Raw genomic sequence first — 18,559 nt, forward strand, 5'->3', positions numbered from 1 at the left:
CTGGTTTGAATCCCTGCTGGTATGTTTCCCAGACTATGGAAAACACTTATATCGGGCATCAGTAATATAGGAAGATGCTGAAAGGCATCATCTCATACTGTGCGGGAGATGGCAATGGGAAACCCCTCCTACCAAAGACAACCACAGGGCTCTGTGGTCGACAGGAGTAGACACCGACTTGACGGCACACTTTACCTTTAGGTCCTCCACAGGTCATAAAAGTATAGGTACCATTGTCTTCCTCTACACCTGGAAACTGCAAAACAAGAGGGAAGTTTCAAGCATATGCTGCTAATTTGTAGCCACTATGGTGTAGTGGAGAGAAGGCTAGAAGTGGAAACTTTCTGAATCCCTGTTCAGCCATGGAACTCACTGGGTGCCCCCAGTCACAATTTCTCAGCCTAGCCCACTTCACAGAGTTGTTATAAGGCTGAAACTGGATGGCCCGGGTGTGCATGTCACCCTGAGCTGCATGGAGAAAAGATGGGACATGCATGTTTAAAAAGATATTTAGTCAGAAGAAAATCCTGTGTATTCCAATGGGCCTTACTCTGAAGTAAGTAGGTATAGGATTGCGGCGTATATTTGAACAAAAGCTGTAAAATATAAAAAGCCCAATGCTTTTTTATGCATGTGTCTTAATTTTTTAAAAAAATCAGATTTGTTTTTATACTTTTTAGCTCAATATTTTAATGTGTCTTTTTTATAATCGTGTTTTTAAATTTTGTTGTTAACCATCTTGGGATTTTCTTAATGAAATGCGGGGTATAAATTTAACAATAAAAATAAATAAATAAATAAAATGCACTTTTAAATAAAAAATAAAATCTTCCTTGGGGTCAGTGGGTTCATCATCTGATATTCACTTTCTTCAAAAAATAATTATTTTAGAACCTTCCTCTGAAAACTACCCCGCAAGATTAGCACTTTACTCAGAAGCCCTTAAATAGGTTTGGAGGCTATGAAGCTCTTGTTAATGCATGCTCACTTCAGAAAGTAAAACTGATTATTGTTATCATGAGGGCTGGGTGGGTGGAAAGGGCTAAATCTTTAGAATTAAATCATCTGAAAAGTCTTTGCCTGAACTGCCATTCAGCATTAGGCCATTAATCTTCTGAACAATCTTTCTGACTAGTTTCCTTGAGGTCCTGTTTAGCAGAGAGAGGTGAGCTCTCTGAAGTTCATTTGGCTTAACTTGAAAATGATCCAAGATCTTCCATAAAAATTAGGAAGGTCTTGGAACATTTTATCATGCCAATCAAAGGCCTGAAAAAATTGGCCTATCACTTCCATTGTCATACAGTTTCTTATACTTAGGGTTACTCGATTCTGCAAGTATTTAATTTGAGAGTTAACTGAAATAGGAAGCATACCAAAACTCAAGGGTGAGCCGGTCTTGTAAGCTGCTGAGAGGGTGTTTTAGAAGGCTATATATCTTTGATATGCAGGAGCTAAATCCAGGATTTAGCCTTATCAGAACTGTACAAGAGGATCAGCAATGGGAAAAAGCCTAGAGTGTGGATCTTAAGGTTAAGCATCTTCATCCATGGACTAATATGGTGCTCTAACTGAAGAACCGATAAGCATTCTAGTGAGAAGTCAATGAACATTACGTAAAGCCAAAGCGCCAGTGCCAGAGACCAAGCCTTGGCTTCTGTGAATCTAAGTCTGCCACTAGTCACAGCTGCCCCACCGTTAGGGATGCCAAAAATTGTCCTCAGGAAACTCAGCTGGACTTTTTTGATGCTAGGATTAATGCTCATGATGATCCAGACTTGGATGGCATCTAAGAACTTAACTAATGGTTTGGCACTAAAGACTTGTAGTACTGAAGGGATATCACAACTGCCTTTTGTAAAAAAGGAAAAGCTGAATAGCTACCACATTATAGTATGCACTTTTAATAGCACAATTCCTTTGGGATGTCCAAAATACAGTAGTGAGGAATGGAACAAAAGTCCTAGATATTTATATGTGCTTGTTCACGGAGATGTCCATCCAAAGGCCACATATTGTTGGTTGATTTTTGAAAATACTAAAACCTTGGTCTTATTGTAGTTAATTAAAAGGCCTTATTTACAATAGGATAAAATGCCTGCATCCATCATTCCAGACCCACTGGAGTTTGAGGGAGTAGTCGTGCTATGTCATCAATACAAAGTAATATCATCAGTACCTTTATTTCTGCAAGTATAGGTATATGAAACTCAGGGAAGCAAAGACAGGCAGCAAGACCATTTATACAAAAACGTAACAGTGGGGTCAAAATATATCCCTTCTTACTCCTCTGCTTAGCATTATGGAGTTTGATTAGTGACCTCCCACATCACATTGAATTTGCATTGAGGTAACCACCACCTTACATGTGAATAGGGCAAACTCATGACTAAACAAACATGGCTGTCACCATCGCACTGAGATTGGCCCTTAGTGAGGGCAGAAGTACACTAGTGTTGTCATGAACATACTATGATGGGCAATCCCCCCTTGGCCAGTTAGGTTTGCAAATACTCACCACCTTCCAGATACCAGATCATTCAACCTTCCAGATTCAAAATCTTGATTCTATTCTGGCTTCTTCCAGATTCTCTTCATTCTGAGGAAAAAGAATGAGCAAGTGACTTTTCTACATGTCTACCACCATGGCACCATGCTCTTCAACTGGTGGGCTGGGGTCAAATATGTGCCTGGAGGACAAGGTAAGCTCCACTCCATTGGTTGTCCTCCATATTCCTCTGCTCTAGGGTGGCCACAACCAAAAGCAGGTCTTATAGCCACCCTACAAATTACAGTCACTTTGTGTAGCTGCTGCTCCATATTTTCGCAAGGAATGTCTCGGTATGGCATGAAGACTCTCAACACAATGGGAGAGATCCATATTATAAGCTGGTATATAACAGCCACTGCTTGGACCATCTGCCTGTTCCCTCATCTTACCTTCAAGTGGGGATTAAACAAATTAATGAAAAAATAGGTCTGTCAACAGCTATTGGATGTGAAAAGTAAATGGTACTTCCATGTTCAGAAGCAGTATAACCTTAAATACTAGTTGCTGAGGGGCAAACAAAGTAGGACTGTTGCCTTTCTGTCCTGAGTGTAGGCTTCCCAGAAGTATCCAGATGTCCATTCTTAAGAGAAGGATGCTGGACTAGATGGACCCTTGGTTTCTTCCCACTAGGTTGTCTTTGTTTTCTTATGGCCATCATATTGTTATCACACTATGCAGAAGAGCTCTTAGGTGTTAGGTTAAAAGAGCAGTGCTCAGGACTGTTTATTCCCATGTCAAGAAGGATTTGGAAAATATTGACTGTTCCCTTTTGGAAAATCCAAGCTGACATGTTTGCCCCTAAAAAAGAAACTAAAATGAAAACAAAACAAATTTCAGCCCTGAGATGTGGGGATTACTATAATGTGTGGTCACCATGCAATAAGGAACTGAGGATCAGGGACAGTAATTTCACATAATCAATACTGCCTAGAGTTCAAACTAGAATCCAGATTTCCCAAAGGTATATCTAACCAAATCTATTCACATGAGCAGCCTAATCCAGACTAGGGCATCCCAATGTGGGTTGGACTGCTTATGTGCAGTGCCAGGATCAAGCCTGATCCCGGTGCTGCCCTCCCGCCCAACCTGACTTTTTACCCCAGCCTTTAGCCAGGGTTGTGTGGGTGCTCGGGCTCCATACAGCCTGAACACACACAGAGTCAAGTGCTAGTGTGCCCAGCTCACAGGGGAATCCTCATCTCATGGTGCATAATGGGATTCCTGGAGGCTGGGACTTGTTTTCCCGGCCCCCACTGATCCGTGCCAAAGAATCCAGTCACAGGGGGAGGGAAGGGAGGGAGGTTCATCCCTGCCTTCCCCACCTCCACCCTCCCTCCGGCCCAGTTGTGTGAATAACCTTTGCATCATATTACATTCTTCTAACCCAGTTCCCTATTTCCTCTCAACAGAAATAAAAAGAAAGATCAAACACATATGCTGTTATAAGCAGCTACTGTTCCCACCAATCATTATATGTGCCGTCTTCAAAACACCCATGAGATGTAGGTCATTATTTATTCCCCTGTGAAATCTTGGGCACAGAGAGAGGGAGGGAGGGAGATATATAGATAGAGAGAGAGAAAATCACCCCTCCTGGGTCAATGACTCAATTCAGGAAACATAACTATAGTTAAGGAAGCTTAGGTATGGTTTGCCATTATTACCAAATCGACAATCCATGGTTTGCAGTTGGCTGGCAAATCAGAAACCATGGTTTGAAGTGGGTTTGCAAAGCATAGCTTGGGGTAAATGTGGTTGGGCATGACCATAGTTTGTTTATTTAGTATAATTGTATTCATGTCTCTGGGGTGCAGAGGAGACGTGGCTGTGGTCTATAAGAATAACATCTCCCTTATCAGGATCCCTGTCAGGGAACTGACCTATATAGAATGTGTGTAATTAAGTCTTAGACAGCAGGGATAAATTGAGACTTCTGTTGGTGTATCAATCACCCCAATGCCCAACAAAGTACCTAACTGAGCTGACTGACTTGGTTGTGGAGTTGGCATTGGGGTCACCCAGACTGTTGGTGGTGGAAGACTTCAATGTACCCTTTGAGATGGGGTTATTAGGAGGAGCTCAGGACTTCATACTGGCCATGATAACTATGGACCTATCCCATGTGGTCTCCAGACTGACACATATTGCTGGTCACATGCTCAATTTTGTCTTCTGGTCACCCTGATCAGGGTGATTTTCCATGGGTGGGGACAACAGTAATTTCCCCATTGTCATGGACGGACCAGCATGTGGTTAAGGTAGGACTTGCAACCACAACCCACCTCTGCAGGAGTGAAGGACCCATTAAGTCAGTTCACCCAAGAGGTTATTGGATTCAGTAGGTTTCCAAGAAGCTTCGGAAAGGTCTAGAGTTGGCTCTACCAACAATTCTGTCGATGCCCTTTGAATACTTGGAATACTTCAGTGTACCCTTTCAAGTGCAAACTTGGAATAACAAGCTTACTAGAGCAGTAGACATGATCGCTCCTAAAGATCCTCTCCAACCTGCTTCAACATTAGCCCCATGGTATTCGGAAGAATTAAGAGTCCTGAAGTGGCAAGGTAAACAACTAGAGTGCAAGTGGAGAAAGACTCGACTCGATATAAAATATAAAAATAAATAAATCCAACAGATTACAAAATATTGCATATTTGAATATCTATGCTCTGGCAGTATGTGTGGGGGAAAAACCCTCAAACCCAGTTCTTTTCTGCCTGCATTGCAGCCGCAAATTAATTCCAGCGGAGTTGTCAAGGGTTGTGAGGAGGGCTAGTATGAACCCCCCCTCCTTTGAATTTGGAACCATTGGTCAGCTGCTGTGACACTTTTAATGATTTTTTAGTAGGCAAAATCTCTCATATTTGCTGAACTGGATTCTACAATTATGGCACAGTCAATTATGGATGTGTCCGGCAACTCTTCTTATGGGACTAGACAGGAACACTTTCAATTCCTGAGGATGTGAAAATGCTGCTTCAGACTGTGCATTGTACCACCTGTTCTTTTGACTCTTGCCCAACTTGGCTTATTTCATCTGACAGTTGGAATATTAGAGACGGTCTGGTAAATATTATAAATGCTTCTCTGAGGGAGGGCAGGATGCATCCTTGCCTCAAGAAGGCTATTATTAGACCTTAATTGAAGAAACCTACATTGGACCCCTCAGTTAGGCAATTATAGGCCCATCTCTAATCTCCCATGGTCGGGCAAGCTTATTTTTTGGCCTGCTTATCTAGACTCATTTCAGATTGCCTTTTGGGCAGGCTATTGGGTTGAGACTGCTTTGGTTGGTCTGATGGATGATCTCCAATTAGGTACTGACAGAGGGAGTATGACCCTGAGGCTATTCTCACGATGGGGGAAAACCGGGCTCGTGGGCAAGCCCAGTGGTTCTCTGGTGGCTAGTCCGCCAAAGTAGCCCTTCCCTTAGACCAGGTTACCTGAGTGAGCGCTCTGCTAACCTGGGTTTTCTGATCGTGTGCTGCCATGGTGCAGCTCCGTGCCATGGCAACACACGAGGAGACCCCCGCCGGGATGCTGCAAGCAGCCTCCCAGGTTGGGAACACGTGAGCACGCAGGGCATCCTGGAACTTCCGGGGGCCGCACGGCTCCCGATCTCTGCCGCCCCCGTTGGCTCTGTGACAGAGCCAGCAGTCGTGTGGGTGGCTGATCCGGCCGTCCAGCTACGAGCGGCTTCTCGTCTGCGAAGAGAGCGGACTAAGCCCACTCTCCCCCCTCCAGTGCTTCACACCGATTGTGCAAAGCGCCTCACTGTTAGCTCTTTTGGCTCTCTTGGCAGTTTTCAGTATCATCGGCCATGGTATCCTCCTGGGTCACCTGAAAGAGTTGGGATTAAGTGGCACTGTTTTACCATGGTTCCACTCCTATCTCTCAGGTGGATTCCAGTTGGTGTCTGTTGCAGATTGTTGCTCTTCAGAGCAAGAGCTACTGTATGGAGTTCTGCAAGATTCCATACTGTCTCCAATGCTTATTAACATCTACATGCAGCTGCTTGGAGAGATTTGGTGCAGGGTGTTACCAATACGCTGATGACATCCAAAACTATTTCTCCATATCAATTTGATCAGGAAATGACATAACTTCCTTATATGCCTGCCTGGAGGCGGAAATGGGCTAAATGAGAGATAACAAACAGGTTAAATCCAGAGAAGATGGAGGTATTGATTGTGGCGGGGTTGGGATTTGAGAGATGGTTTAGATCCGCCTGTTCTGGATGGAGTTGCACTCCCCCAGAAAGAACAAGTATGTAGTTGGGAGTACTCCTAGACCCAATGCCCTCTCTGGTTTCTCAGATTGAGGCAGTGACCAGGAGTGCTTTTTATCCATTTCAGTGGATACGCCAACGACGCCCCTTTCTAGAGGCAAACAACCTCAAAGCAGTGGTGTATATGTTGGTAACCTCTAGGCTAGCCTTCTCTAATGTGCTGTTTGTAGGGTTGACCTTGTATGTAGTCTGGAAACTGTAACTGGTGTGGAATGCAACAGCCAGATTAATCTCTGGCATGACCCGAAGAGACCACAACACTGATTTTTAAAACTCCATTTGGTGCTGATTTGTTTCCAAGCAAAATACAAAGTGCTGGTTATTACCTATGAAGCGCTTAATGGCTTGGGCCTAGGGTATTTAGGAGAGTGCCTCCTTTGTCATGAATGCCACCGCTTACTGAGATCATGTGTGGAGGTTTGGTTACAGCTGCCACTGGCTTGTTTGGTGGTGACTCAAGGCCGAGCCTTCTCTGTGGCTGCCCCAGAATGCTCTCCCTGTCAATATAAGAGCTTCTCCATCTCTGGCTGCCTTCAAAAATCTGCTTAAGATACACCTGTTTTCTCTGGCCTTTTGTTAAAACCATTTTTAGAATGATTTTATTTGTTTTTTTATTTTATTGTTTTTAAATCATTGTACACTGCCTCAAGATTCATGTGATAGGCAGTTTATAAATAAATATACCCAAACACACATGTAGAGCAAATAGATATACATATCTATTTGCTCTACATCCCAACTCTTTAAGGCGACTCAGAGAATACAGTCAACACAATATCATAAAGAACAATAGAAAATCAATTTTAAAATGTCACTACAGAGCCAGAGAAAGCACAGGAATATAGTACTTTTGAATAAGAAGCACTATAGTAACAGTCCCTATTGTGTAACAAATGTGATGCGTTCTCTGGCTGATATATGCTTGCCATCTGTCAAAAGGCAGTATTGGTTGTCTTGTGTATCTTTAATATGTTTTCCTCCCCCCCCCCCTTTTTTTCTCTTTTTGGCCTTGCAGCCTTCTTCATTGGGATGCTAAACTCCTTTGTGCACATCTTCATGTACCTCTACTATGGGCTGGCTAGCCTGGGACCAAAAATGCAAAGCCACTTGTGGTGGAAACGCTACCTCACGATCCTGCAACTGGTAATTTAACTTCGCTTCTTATTTTTGGTGCTGGTTGTAAGGTGTTTGGTTTTTCTCTGGAGAGAACTTTCAAACCATTCTACTCCCTAGGTATAAACCATGCCCACAGATGTTCAGTGGTTACTGGCTGATGAAAAATGTTATGGCTTTTTTTGATACAAACAGAATTACTCCCCCTCCCCGACTTTTATATCTCAAATCTCCTTATTCATCTGCACCACATCACTATAGAGAGTTTGGGATGTAGAGACTATCTCACCATTCCCATAATGCCTAGATTCTTTATCGTTGGAGACAAATCACACTTGCATATATATATATGATTTCTCTGCACTTGATGTTTCACAGGTGAATGACTCTTTTCAGAGCATTACATTTGAAGTGAAATGAAAACTTCTGTCCAAATAATCATTGCACATGCATGTTTTGAAAGAATTTCAAAGTGGTGACCACTGGACACACAAGCATTTGCACAAATAGCCTTTGGTCTAAAGCAGGCCTGCTCAACTTAGGCTCCCCAGCTGTTTTTGGACTACAGCTCCCATGATCACCAACCACAGTGGCCAATAGCCAGGGATTATGGGAGTTGTAGGCCAACATTTGCAGGAGAGCTGAAATTGAGCAGCCCTGATCTAAAGCCATATTGCTCGGAAGCATATACCTAAACAGTATAGTATGTATTGTGGGGATGGATGTGTATTATGGTCTGAAATTGCCTGAAAGATGCAGCACATTCCCTCTTTTGAAACAGTAGTTATGCAGTATGAGGCAGCTTTAAACAGTATAATCAAATTAGGGAGTGTGGATATGCCTTATGCCCTAGCTAGAATTGGTTTAAAGCCACATCACTGTCCCCACTGGGAAGCACGTGTGTTACAATCTGAAATCTGGACTCAGGAAGATTCCTGTAGGGACCCATTTTCTACCACCCCAAGTGTTGTGCATAAGCATGCACATCCAATCCTTTACTTCCTCATCCTCCACAACCAAAATAATCTCTCTCTCAGTCAGTCTCCAAACACAGAATGGGGTGTTGCAGACAGGAGAAATATTTGAGGTATCAGGAGGCAGGGAGCAGATTTCACCCCCTCTCCAGCAGTGTCCTTGAGTACATCTGTTTTAGCTTCTCCAATATAGGTGAATAATTGCCATTCATTCCTTTAGGAAAAGCACAGAGCTTAGGGAGACAGTTGCAATGAAAGCAAAACTCACCCTTTATCCCTGATGCTTGGTGACCTTAACAGCAGAGATCCTGCAGAGGAGTGTAGTGTGTGCAGAGCACACAGAGAGACACTAGGCCTGTTTACAGAATCATTTTAGGCTGGGCTGGAGGGCAAGGAGATCCTATCCTAGTTGCAGCACACAAGCAAAACCTCTATTTTAGTCAGCAAACCCAGGAAACACAATCAAGCCAGGCAATAAGGCTATTCACATGACCGACTGGGGGAAAGACAGGGATGGACTTACCTTCTCCCCAGACGATCATTATTTCCCTGTGGAGCATGGCTCCTGCTCCCCACGTGGGCCAGGAAAATGAGTCCTGATCTTCGGATATTCCACAATGCACTGTGCAATGAGTGCTATGTATTGGGGGAATGCCCTGTGAGTCAAACAGCTAAGGACACTCACAGTCCCAGGCTGGAGGGCAAGCCCGTGCTCTCTAACCATGGTAAAAGGCCAGGTACAAAACTTGGGCTTGGGGCCGAGGCAGTGCTGGGATCAGGATCGATCCCAGTGGTGCACACGAACAGCCAAGCCCAGGCTGGGATGCCCAAGCCTTGTCTTGGCTGCTCATGTGCACAGCTTCATTGTTGAAATCTGGAGTTGCAAGCATGGAAAGTCCTCCAGGACTTGCAGGCCTTCCCAGCATGTTTTGCACTACCAATGGACAAGAAAGCCTCATGACATAAATAGCTGCCCTCTGATTGGCCGCAAGGAGCAGGTGCAGCTCAAGCTACAGAATCATAGAGTGTGTTTTGCAGAGTGGCACATTCATGGTCAGCAGCCCTTGTAGCCACAGCTGTCTATTGTTTCCAGGTCTGTTTCCAGGGTAGAAAAGGTAGCTGGGTTCACAGAAGCAGCAGAGCAAGCTAGGAGGGCTCTCTTTTTGTACTGTCTTGGTTAAGAACAGGGTGGAGAATCTAGTTTGAGAAACCTCAGCTGGAGTTATATTTGTGAGTTCACACAAGCATTCTAACAAGAGTAGCCCAGCTTTTACCCTCCTTTTGTTGATTATGTGAACCAGCTTAATGTGTTCTCAGGAATCCCAGCAATATACAAATACTGCTTCTGCGCTAATTCTATCCATTGCTAGTTAATAGTATTCTCAACCTACTGCATATCCAGCACAGCTTTCTGCAGAATTTGAATTTGCAAATCATGGATTTTTGGAATATCTCTAGTCAGTATGTTTGTGATTTTCTCTCTCTCTTATTCATGGCCAAGGATCTCTTCCTGTTGGTTGCAAGCTGTGCGTTTTCTGAACCTGACAGTAAAACCAGTTGCTTTAACTTCTTAGAAGAGGGGTTCTTTCCTTTATCTGGATTTCCCTTGGTTTTCCATTTATCTGCTTCCCCTTAGGATGTGGTGACTTCTTTAAGTTCAGCCGTGTCTTTCTTCCACTGCTTAAGGCTGCAACATAAATAGAAACAATTCTGAGAAGGGCAATGATGATTACAGCCATGCGTGAGAGGGCAAGAGAGTTAATTCCACACCACAGATTATAAAGTCCAGTGTTATTTGCCAGCTGACAAAGGGTAAAAGTAAAGATACTAGAAAGTGGTAGTTAAATTATAATAGAAACATAATAAAAGTCAAAATGGTACTTTTGAGCAATTTGAATACAGCTTTGATTGTTTAGTTTCCTGGTTTTGATGGCCAGCTAACTATATAACCTTTATGTTCACAATTCTTCTATGTTTGTTATGCACCACCAATGTTCAAACAGCTATAATCTCAAATTAGAAACAGGGGAGGCTATGGTGGAGGAAGAAGATGAAAGCAAGGATAATTATCCATGAAAAATTGATACACGGTAGGGTTCAGCTGATTGAACTTATTGAGCAGATATTAAACTTCTTCCAGGCACGTTTCCAAGAGCTGGTTTTAACTTATAAACCTCTTGAATGGATTGGATCCTATGTACTGCAGGGACTACATTCTCTCTTACACCTTCTCAGCATTAAGATCAGTTGGGGTGTGTGTGTGTTGTTGTTATTATTATTATTATTTATTCAATTTCTATACTGCCCTTCCAAAAATGGCTCAGGGCAGTTTACACAGAGAATAATAAATAAATAAGATGGATTCCTGTCCCCAAACGGCTCACAATCTAAAAAGAAACATAAGACAGACACCAGCAACAGTCACTGAAGGTACTATGCTCGGGGTGGATAGGGCCAGTTACTCTCCCCCTGCTAAATAAAGAGAATCGCCACATTAAAAGGTAGGGATGTGCACAGAACCACGGAGGCGTGGTCCAGCACTGGGGGGAGTGTTGCTTTAAGGGCGGGGGGCTAGTACTTACCCCTCCCGCTGCTCTTCCCCCTCTAGCGCTCAACTTTAAGGTAATGTTTTTGGGGTGGCAGGGTTCCTCCCTGCTGCCCCTGCCCGCATCGTTGGCTGAAAAGCTTCAGAGCAAGTAGAAGTTGGCGCCACGCATGCGCCCATCGCGGCACACGCACCATATACGGCAGGCATGCGTGCCCCGCGATGAGTGCATGCGTGGCGCCAGCCTCTACTTGCTCTGGAGCTTTGCAGCCAATGATGGGGGCAGGGGCGGCAGGGAGGAACCCTGCCGCCCCAAAAACGTTACCTTAAAGTCGAGCGCCGGAGGGGGAAGAGCGGCGGGAGGGGTAAGTAATACCCTGCCTGCCCTTAAAGCGACACTCCCCCACCCCCTGCCGGACCGCCGGACCAGCCGAATTCCAGACCGGTCCGGAGGCCTTTTGCATGGCTCTGGACCGGTCCGGGCACACCACTATTAAAAGGTGCCTCTTTGCCAAGTTAGCAGGGGTTGATTGTATTTTATTTATTTAGTTTGCATATTTAGGTCTTCCCCTTCAAAAAAGGAATTTTCAGGGTGGTTACCAATCAATATAACAATAAAATCAGAGAGTGAAAACTACAACATGAGAATAAAAGCAGTAGTTACCATAACTGCTTACAAACATTGCAGAAGGTTTAAAAACCTGGGAAGGGTAAGAGGATTTTTGTCTGGTGCTGAAATTAAGGCACAAGAGTGGGCACCAGACAATTCTCTATGGGGAGAGCTTTCCAAAAGTGAGGTGCCATAGTTGGAAAGGCCCTCTCCCCAGATGCAAACCAAAGGTGATTGTTTTGGGTTCTACCCAGACTGAATGCTCCATTGCCATAAGAACATAAGAACAGCCCTGAAGGATCAGGCCCAAGGCCCATCTAGTCCAACATCCTATTTTGCACAGTGGCCCACCAGATGCAGCTGGAAACCACAGGCAGGAGTTGAGGGCGTGCCCTCTCTCCTGCCATTACTCCCCTGCAACTGGTACTCAGAGGCACCCTGCCCTTGAGGCTGGAGGTGGCCCACAGCCCTCCGACTGGTAGCCATTGATAGACCTCTCCTACATGAAGTTATCCAAACCCCTCTTAAAGCCATCCAGGTTGTTGGCTGTCACCACATCCTGTGGCAGAGAGTTCCACAAGAGGATCACGCGTTGTTTGAAAAAGTACTTCTGTTTGTTGGTCCTAGACCTCCTGGCAATCAATTTCATGGAGTGACCCCTGGTTCTAGTGTTGTGTGAGAGGGAAAAGACTTTCTCTCTCTCCACCTTTGCCACACCATGCATGATTTTATAGACCTCTATCATGTCTCCCCGCAGTCTTTTTTCTAAACTAAAAAGCCCCAGGTGTTGTAGTCTTGCCTCATAAGAAAGGTGCTCTAGGCCTCTGATAATTGTGGTTGCTCTCTTCTGTACCTTTTCCAGTTCTACAATGTCCTTTTTAAGATGTGGTGACCAGAATTGTACACAGTACTCCAAGTGTGGTCGGACCATAGTTTTGTATAAGGGCATTCTAATATTAGCCATTTTATTTTCAATCACCTTCCCAATGATCCCTAGCATGGAATTGGCTTTTTTCACAGCTGCCACACATTGAGTTGACACTTTCAATGCGCTGTCCACCACGACCCCAAGATCCCTCTCCTGGTCAGTCACTGACAGCTCAGATCCCATCAGCGTATGCTTGAAGTTTGCGTTTTTCGTCCCAATGTGCATCACTTTGCACTTGCCAACATTGAACCGCATTTGCCATTTTGTCGCCCACTCCCCCATTCTGGATAGATCCTTTTGGAGCTCCTTACAATCCGTTTGGGATTTCACTACCCAAAAGAGTTTGGTATCATCTGCAAATTTGGCCACTTCGCTGCTTACCCCTGCTTCTAGATCATTTATGAATAAATTAAAAAGCACTGGTCCCAGTACAGATCCCAGGGGGACCCCACTTCTTACTTCCCTCCACTGTGAAAACTCTCCATTTATACCTACCCTCTGTTTCCTGTCTTTCAACCAGTGTGCAATCCACACATGTACTTGTCCCCTTATTCCATGACCGCTAAGTTTCCTCAGGAGTCTTTGATGAGGAACTTTGTCAAAAGCTTTTTGGAAGTCCAGGTAGACTATGTCAACTGGATCACCTTGATCCACACACTTGCTGACACTCTCAAAGAGTGCCCTATTCAGACATTGAGGTTGCTCTCATGGCCAGCTCTGTCCGGGTTAGTGCAACCTTATCCGAGTAGGGCTGGTCATGAGAACTTCTGGTATTGGTCCCAATCCTGGTGGTCATCAGCCGGGTAGCCCATGTTTCAAACTCAAGCTAAAAGTGCGGGGGAGGGCGTGCACACTGCCTGGTCACATGGATGCTTGGGCTGCTGGCAACCCAAGCATCCATAGAGCCAGGCGGAAGGAGTGTCCAGCAGCAGGAAAATACCCAATGAACTGTGGTTCTGGTGTAGTGCATTGTGGGATACAGGAGGACGCAGTCTGCTTTTCCCCTCACCCTGTGCTCATGCATTGGTCGTGCGGGCGCATGGTGCTGCGGAGCCCGTAAGCATGTCCGATTGTGTGGGGGAAGGCAAGCAGGCTCCTGCCTTCCCCCCAGCCCTCCAGTGCTTTTGGTCGTGTTAATGACCTTAATATGTCACATGAGTATAAGATGTCTGCACATTCATATATTGTATGTGTTTGTATGAATGATGGTAGCTACATTCCGTTTAAAAGTGAATGTGGGCACGGAGCCCTCAAATGCATGGTACAGATGGGAAGTGTACTGCTGTACCTGCGTACAACAGAACATGTGAAAACATGTGAACCGCCTTGTGATTATTTTAATGAAAGGCGGAATACAGTGGTCCCTCGACTTACGTATTTAATCCATCCCGAACGCACGTTCGGAGGTCGAAATTTTCGTAAGTCGAAGAGCGCACCACGGAAGTCTGGAAACATTCGTAAGTCGAGGAAACCGCATCTGAAAATTCGTAGGTCGAGTAAGCTGAATCTAAACCGGCAACTACTTCCGGTCTTTTTTGTCGCTCGTAACTCGAAAACATCGGATGTCGAGTAGTTCGTAGGTCGAGGGATTACTGTATCAATTTAACAATAAATAAATTAAATTAAAGGCTTGTGAGTGAATAGGGCCCAGTTTGCTTGACCAATATTACTGTCCGTCTGTGAAATCCATCCTTCTTTTTCTCCTTAACTTCCCATTTGCAGTTCCAGTTTGTGGCCATCGCTATCCACTCCTCCTACAACCTGTTCACAGAATGCCTATTCCCAGATGGGTTCAACCTGGCTGTCTCCATCTACATTCTCAGCCTGATTGTTCTCTTCTTAAACTTCTATTACTGGACCTATATAAAAAAGCAGAAAAAAGCATGCTGAAGGAAACTGACAAATGTTGATGCTGCCTCTGGAATTTGCTGAGGTCTTTGACTCTCTTAGTGCCAATTGCTCCAAGATGATGCTCCTGCAATGGTGAGAGAGGATTATACAAGCCTTTTCACAGTTGCTCTATTAGTTTGTCTCAATGGGACTGGAAATGAAGAAGGCACAGAATACTCAGTTGCACTGAGGAACTTAGCCTTCTGATGGCTGAACAACACTCTTGAAATGCAACCCGTGTAGTTTGAAACTGGGTGGCTCATTTATCATAGAGTCTGGTCTTAATGGCCAGTTCTCTCACTAAAAGCAACATCTTTGTTTTCAAGAGGGCTGCTGAATCAAAGTGTGAACTAACCAGCCCATCTTAGGAACATCAGTAATGCCTTGCTGAATCAGACTGAGGTCCACCTTGCTTAGCATTCGGTTTCCAGGAATGGCCAATCTGCTGTGTGCACTTGCAAAGTAGGGCATAGGAGTGACTGCCTTCTCACATTGTTGGGATTGCTACATCAAACCTGTGTCTTTTTAAAAGCCACGGAATGGTATAGCAGTACCTGCTGCTGTAGTGTTGTTGCTCTGAGCAGATCTGCCTGGTCAGTAACCTGAACAGGTAAGCACTGAAAGTCTCATGTAAGTTGCTCTGAACTTTGTAAAGAAAGAGTAGCACACACATTAAATAAAATCTAAGCACAAAGTTATATGCCAGCATGGAGTTATTTCATTTGAACAGTATTTGTTGTTGTATCACTCACTCAAAGTGTAGCTGCCCATTTGCCCAAAACAAAAGCCCAACATGAAGTTCAAAATAAAATTAATGGTTCCTACATTGTGCTTCTTTTAACGTGGTGACTCTTACCTAGGACTCTGGGAGCCACACATGGACCTTGGTGGGCCTTTCCATTGCTCTGTCAGTCAGTTAGCTTTTGCTTCCAGTTTCTTAGATTAACTAACTTATCCTTATCAGACCTTTGAATAGCAGGCCTTTAAAGACCTGTCCATACCTTTTTGCCACACACTTACACGCTCATACTTTAGGCTAATATGGGAGTCCCCAACCTTGAGTCCCCAGATGTCATTAGACTACCAACTCCCAGGTACCCAAAGGTCATTCTGGCTGAGGATTATGGGAGTTGTAGTGCAACATTATCTGGGGACCCAAGGTTAGGAATCTCTGGCCTAATACATTTGCAATAGAAAAATACAATCTATAAGAGGTGTGGTTACCAAGTGCTTGCATGTGCATGCGGGTGTCTATGTAAGAAGCTCACACACACAAAAAGCATTGTTGAAAATACAGTCCCACCAATGCACAAATGCAACAGTATAGAGTAATTATTATTATGGAAGTTATTGACATGTCTGAATAGCCATTTGCTACTTAAATGTTTGTGCTACTCAATACCCTGGCATGGGTATTGTACAGCACTGCTAAAAGCATTAATGATGTCACCAAAGTTCAGAACAGGAATCTGCCCAGCTCATTGCCCTAAAATGTTCTTCTCCAGCTCAGAATATATAATGAATATCTGAGCATCCATGGTAAACAGTCAGTAGACCAGGCATCCCAAGTAGGGATGTGCACGGACCGGTTCGCAGGCCATGTTGGAGGCCTGCAAACCGGTTCGCTGGTCCGGCGGTCTGGCAGACCATTGCCGGTGGGTGGGGGGTGTTGCTTTAAGGATGGGGGGGTGTACTTATCCCTCCCTCCGCTTTCCCCCTCCAGCGCTCCAGTTTTAAGCAAAATCTTCAGGGCAGCAGCGGTCCACCCTGCCACCCCTGCCCCCTTGTTGTTTGCAAAATGCGGAAGTAACTTCCACGCATGCGCCCACCGCTGCCTCGCACATCACGCACGTGAAATCAGGGTTGGAGGATGTGTGCATAATGAAGCTATTCTGATGATCAGTGGAAAGTGGGCTAAGGGTGCTTAGCCCACTTGCCACTGATCGTGAGACTCACTGGGCTCGCAGCCAAGCCTGGCTCAGTCAAAGCTGGTCACCCACTTAAGTAGCCCTCCCCTAAGCCCAGGTTAGCAGAGCGAGTGCTCCGCTAACCCAGGCTTTCTGATCGTGAGTTGCCGCAGTGCTGAAAAGCAGCCTCCCGGCTCGGGGGTCTCTCCAGTATGCCCTGCGTGCTCGCGTAGGGCATGCTGGAGCTTCCGGGGGCCACACGGGCCATGATCCTCCCAGCCCCCGCCAGCTCCGTAATGGAGCCGGCGGTTGTGTGGGCAGCTGGTTCGGCCACCCAGAGCAGACTGCTTGATCGTCTGCTGGGAGAGCAGGCTAAGCCCGCTCTCCTCGCTAATCCTCCCCAGGCTCTTTTCACTATTCGTGAGAAGAGCCTCAATGTGTGCTTCCTCTAACCTCAGTTCCTCCCAGCCAGTCGAGGATGCTGTAAGCTTGTAAGGCTCTGGCCACTTGAAGCAAAAAGGCCAGGAGTGGGGTGAAGGATCAATTGATAAGTGCTTATTCTATTTCCAATTAATGAACCCGCCAAGAACTTTTCCATCTGTAAAGGGGATAGAGCCACTAAGCCCTAGCCACTTAAATTATTCTGGAAGAAAGGAAATTAACCTTGAGAATGTACACCCTGAGCCCCAATTCCACCCCAACCCCCAAACAAACCCTTCCTAACTCCTACCACTCAGGCTCAGGGCTAGATGAACTCTGCTCGCCTAAAGCCAAACCAATCAGAAGTCTCACTCAATCAGAAATTTCACCCAACGGTTCTATGGACAAGTGAAATTTCCCAATAGTTTGTCCTCCGCCTGAGATTTCTCATGGGCCTCCAACTTGTCTATTTCTAATATGTTTACATAAAACAGGGCTTCTCTTCCAAATTCCTGCCACAAGCCTGGCAAATGACCTCAGGCAGTTTCTTTTTAGACCGAAATAAAACTTAACTAGCACATTAAAAAAAGCAACCATCACCACCTGCAAGTATGAGGCTAAAATAGACCAGCCAGACGCTATAGATAGAAGTGTGTGAATGTCCTGAATGCATTAATGAATTTTGTTGTGGATTAGGCCGAGCTAGAGAGAGTACTCCCCATACAGATGTTTTGCTGTGATTTGTCAATGGCCTTGCACTTAATCCTCTGAACAGGAAATAAAAGAGCCTTTGCACTGGGGTCTCCCTCTAGGAGCTTATACAGAAAGCTCTCTCTCTCTCTTTTCCCATCTCCTCTCATTTGGATTTAATGAAAACAGGGCTTGGTTGATGTAGTCTGCAGAACAGAGTTCCCATAGCCTTCCATGGAAGTAGAAGAATCAAATGCAATCAAACCAATGTTAAAATAAAGTAAAATGATCCTGTGTCAGAAGGAAACTAATATATGTCATTTATTTTATTTAAAATCTGTGATTTTGCCATTCTTTCAGACCACAATTGCGCAATAGTGTGTGTGTTTCTAAAATAAATGTAGGGTTTGGAACACACACACAGTATTTCCATAGCAGACATGCAGGGATTCCTCAGCAGACACATTGATGATGCTCAAAGGGTTCCCTGAAGGCAGAAAGTTGGAAGTGCTGTTTTCATAAATGTAAAATGCTATTATTATTATTATTATTATTATTATTATTATTATTATCATCATCATCATCATCATCATCATCATCATCATCAATACCAGGGGATAGCAGAATAGAAGAAAAAGAAATAGAAAA

General features: G+C 44.7%; 1 protein-coding gene across 1 annotated transcript in view; it reads left to right on the top strand.

Annotated features, from left to right (window-relative positions):
* Positions 1 to 15,592, top strand: part of LOC128325875 (elongation of very long chain fatty acids protein 4-like) — a 28,297-nt gene extending 12,705 nt beyond the window's left edge. Inside the window, exons 6-8 of the mRNA XM_053251722.1 lie at positions 2,585 to 2,699; positions 7,850 to 7,977; positions 14,727 to 15,592. Of these exons, the coding sequence (XP_053107697.1) occupies positions 2,585 to 2,699; positions 7,850 to 7,977; positions 14,727 to 14,894 (411 nt within the window). The 3' untranslated portion in view covers positions 14,895 to 15,592. The remainder of the gene's footprint in view (positions 1 to 2,584; positions 2,700 to 7,849; positions 7,978 to 14,726) is intronic.
* The last annotated feature ends 2,967 nt before the right edge of the window (positions 15,593 to 18,559 follow it).

The sequence above is a fragment of the Hemicordylus capensis genome, chromosome 5 (assembly GCF_027244095.1).
Source record: "Hemicordylus capensis ecotype Gifberg chromosome 5, rHemCap1.1.pri, whole genome shotgun sequence".
Taxonomy (NCBI): Eukaryota; Metazoa; Chordata; class Lepidosauria; order Squamata; family Cordylidae; genus Hemicordylus; species Hemicordylus capensis.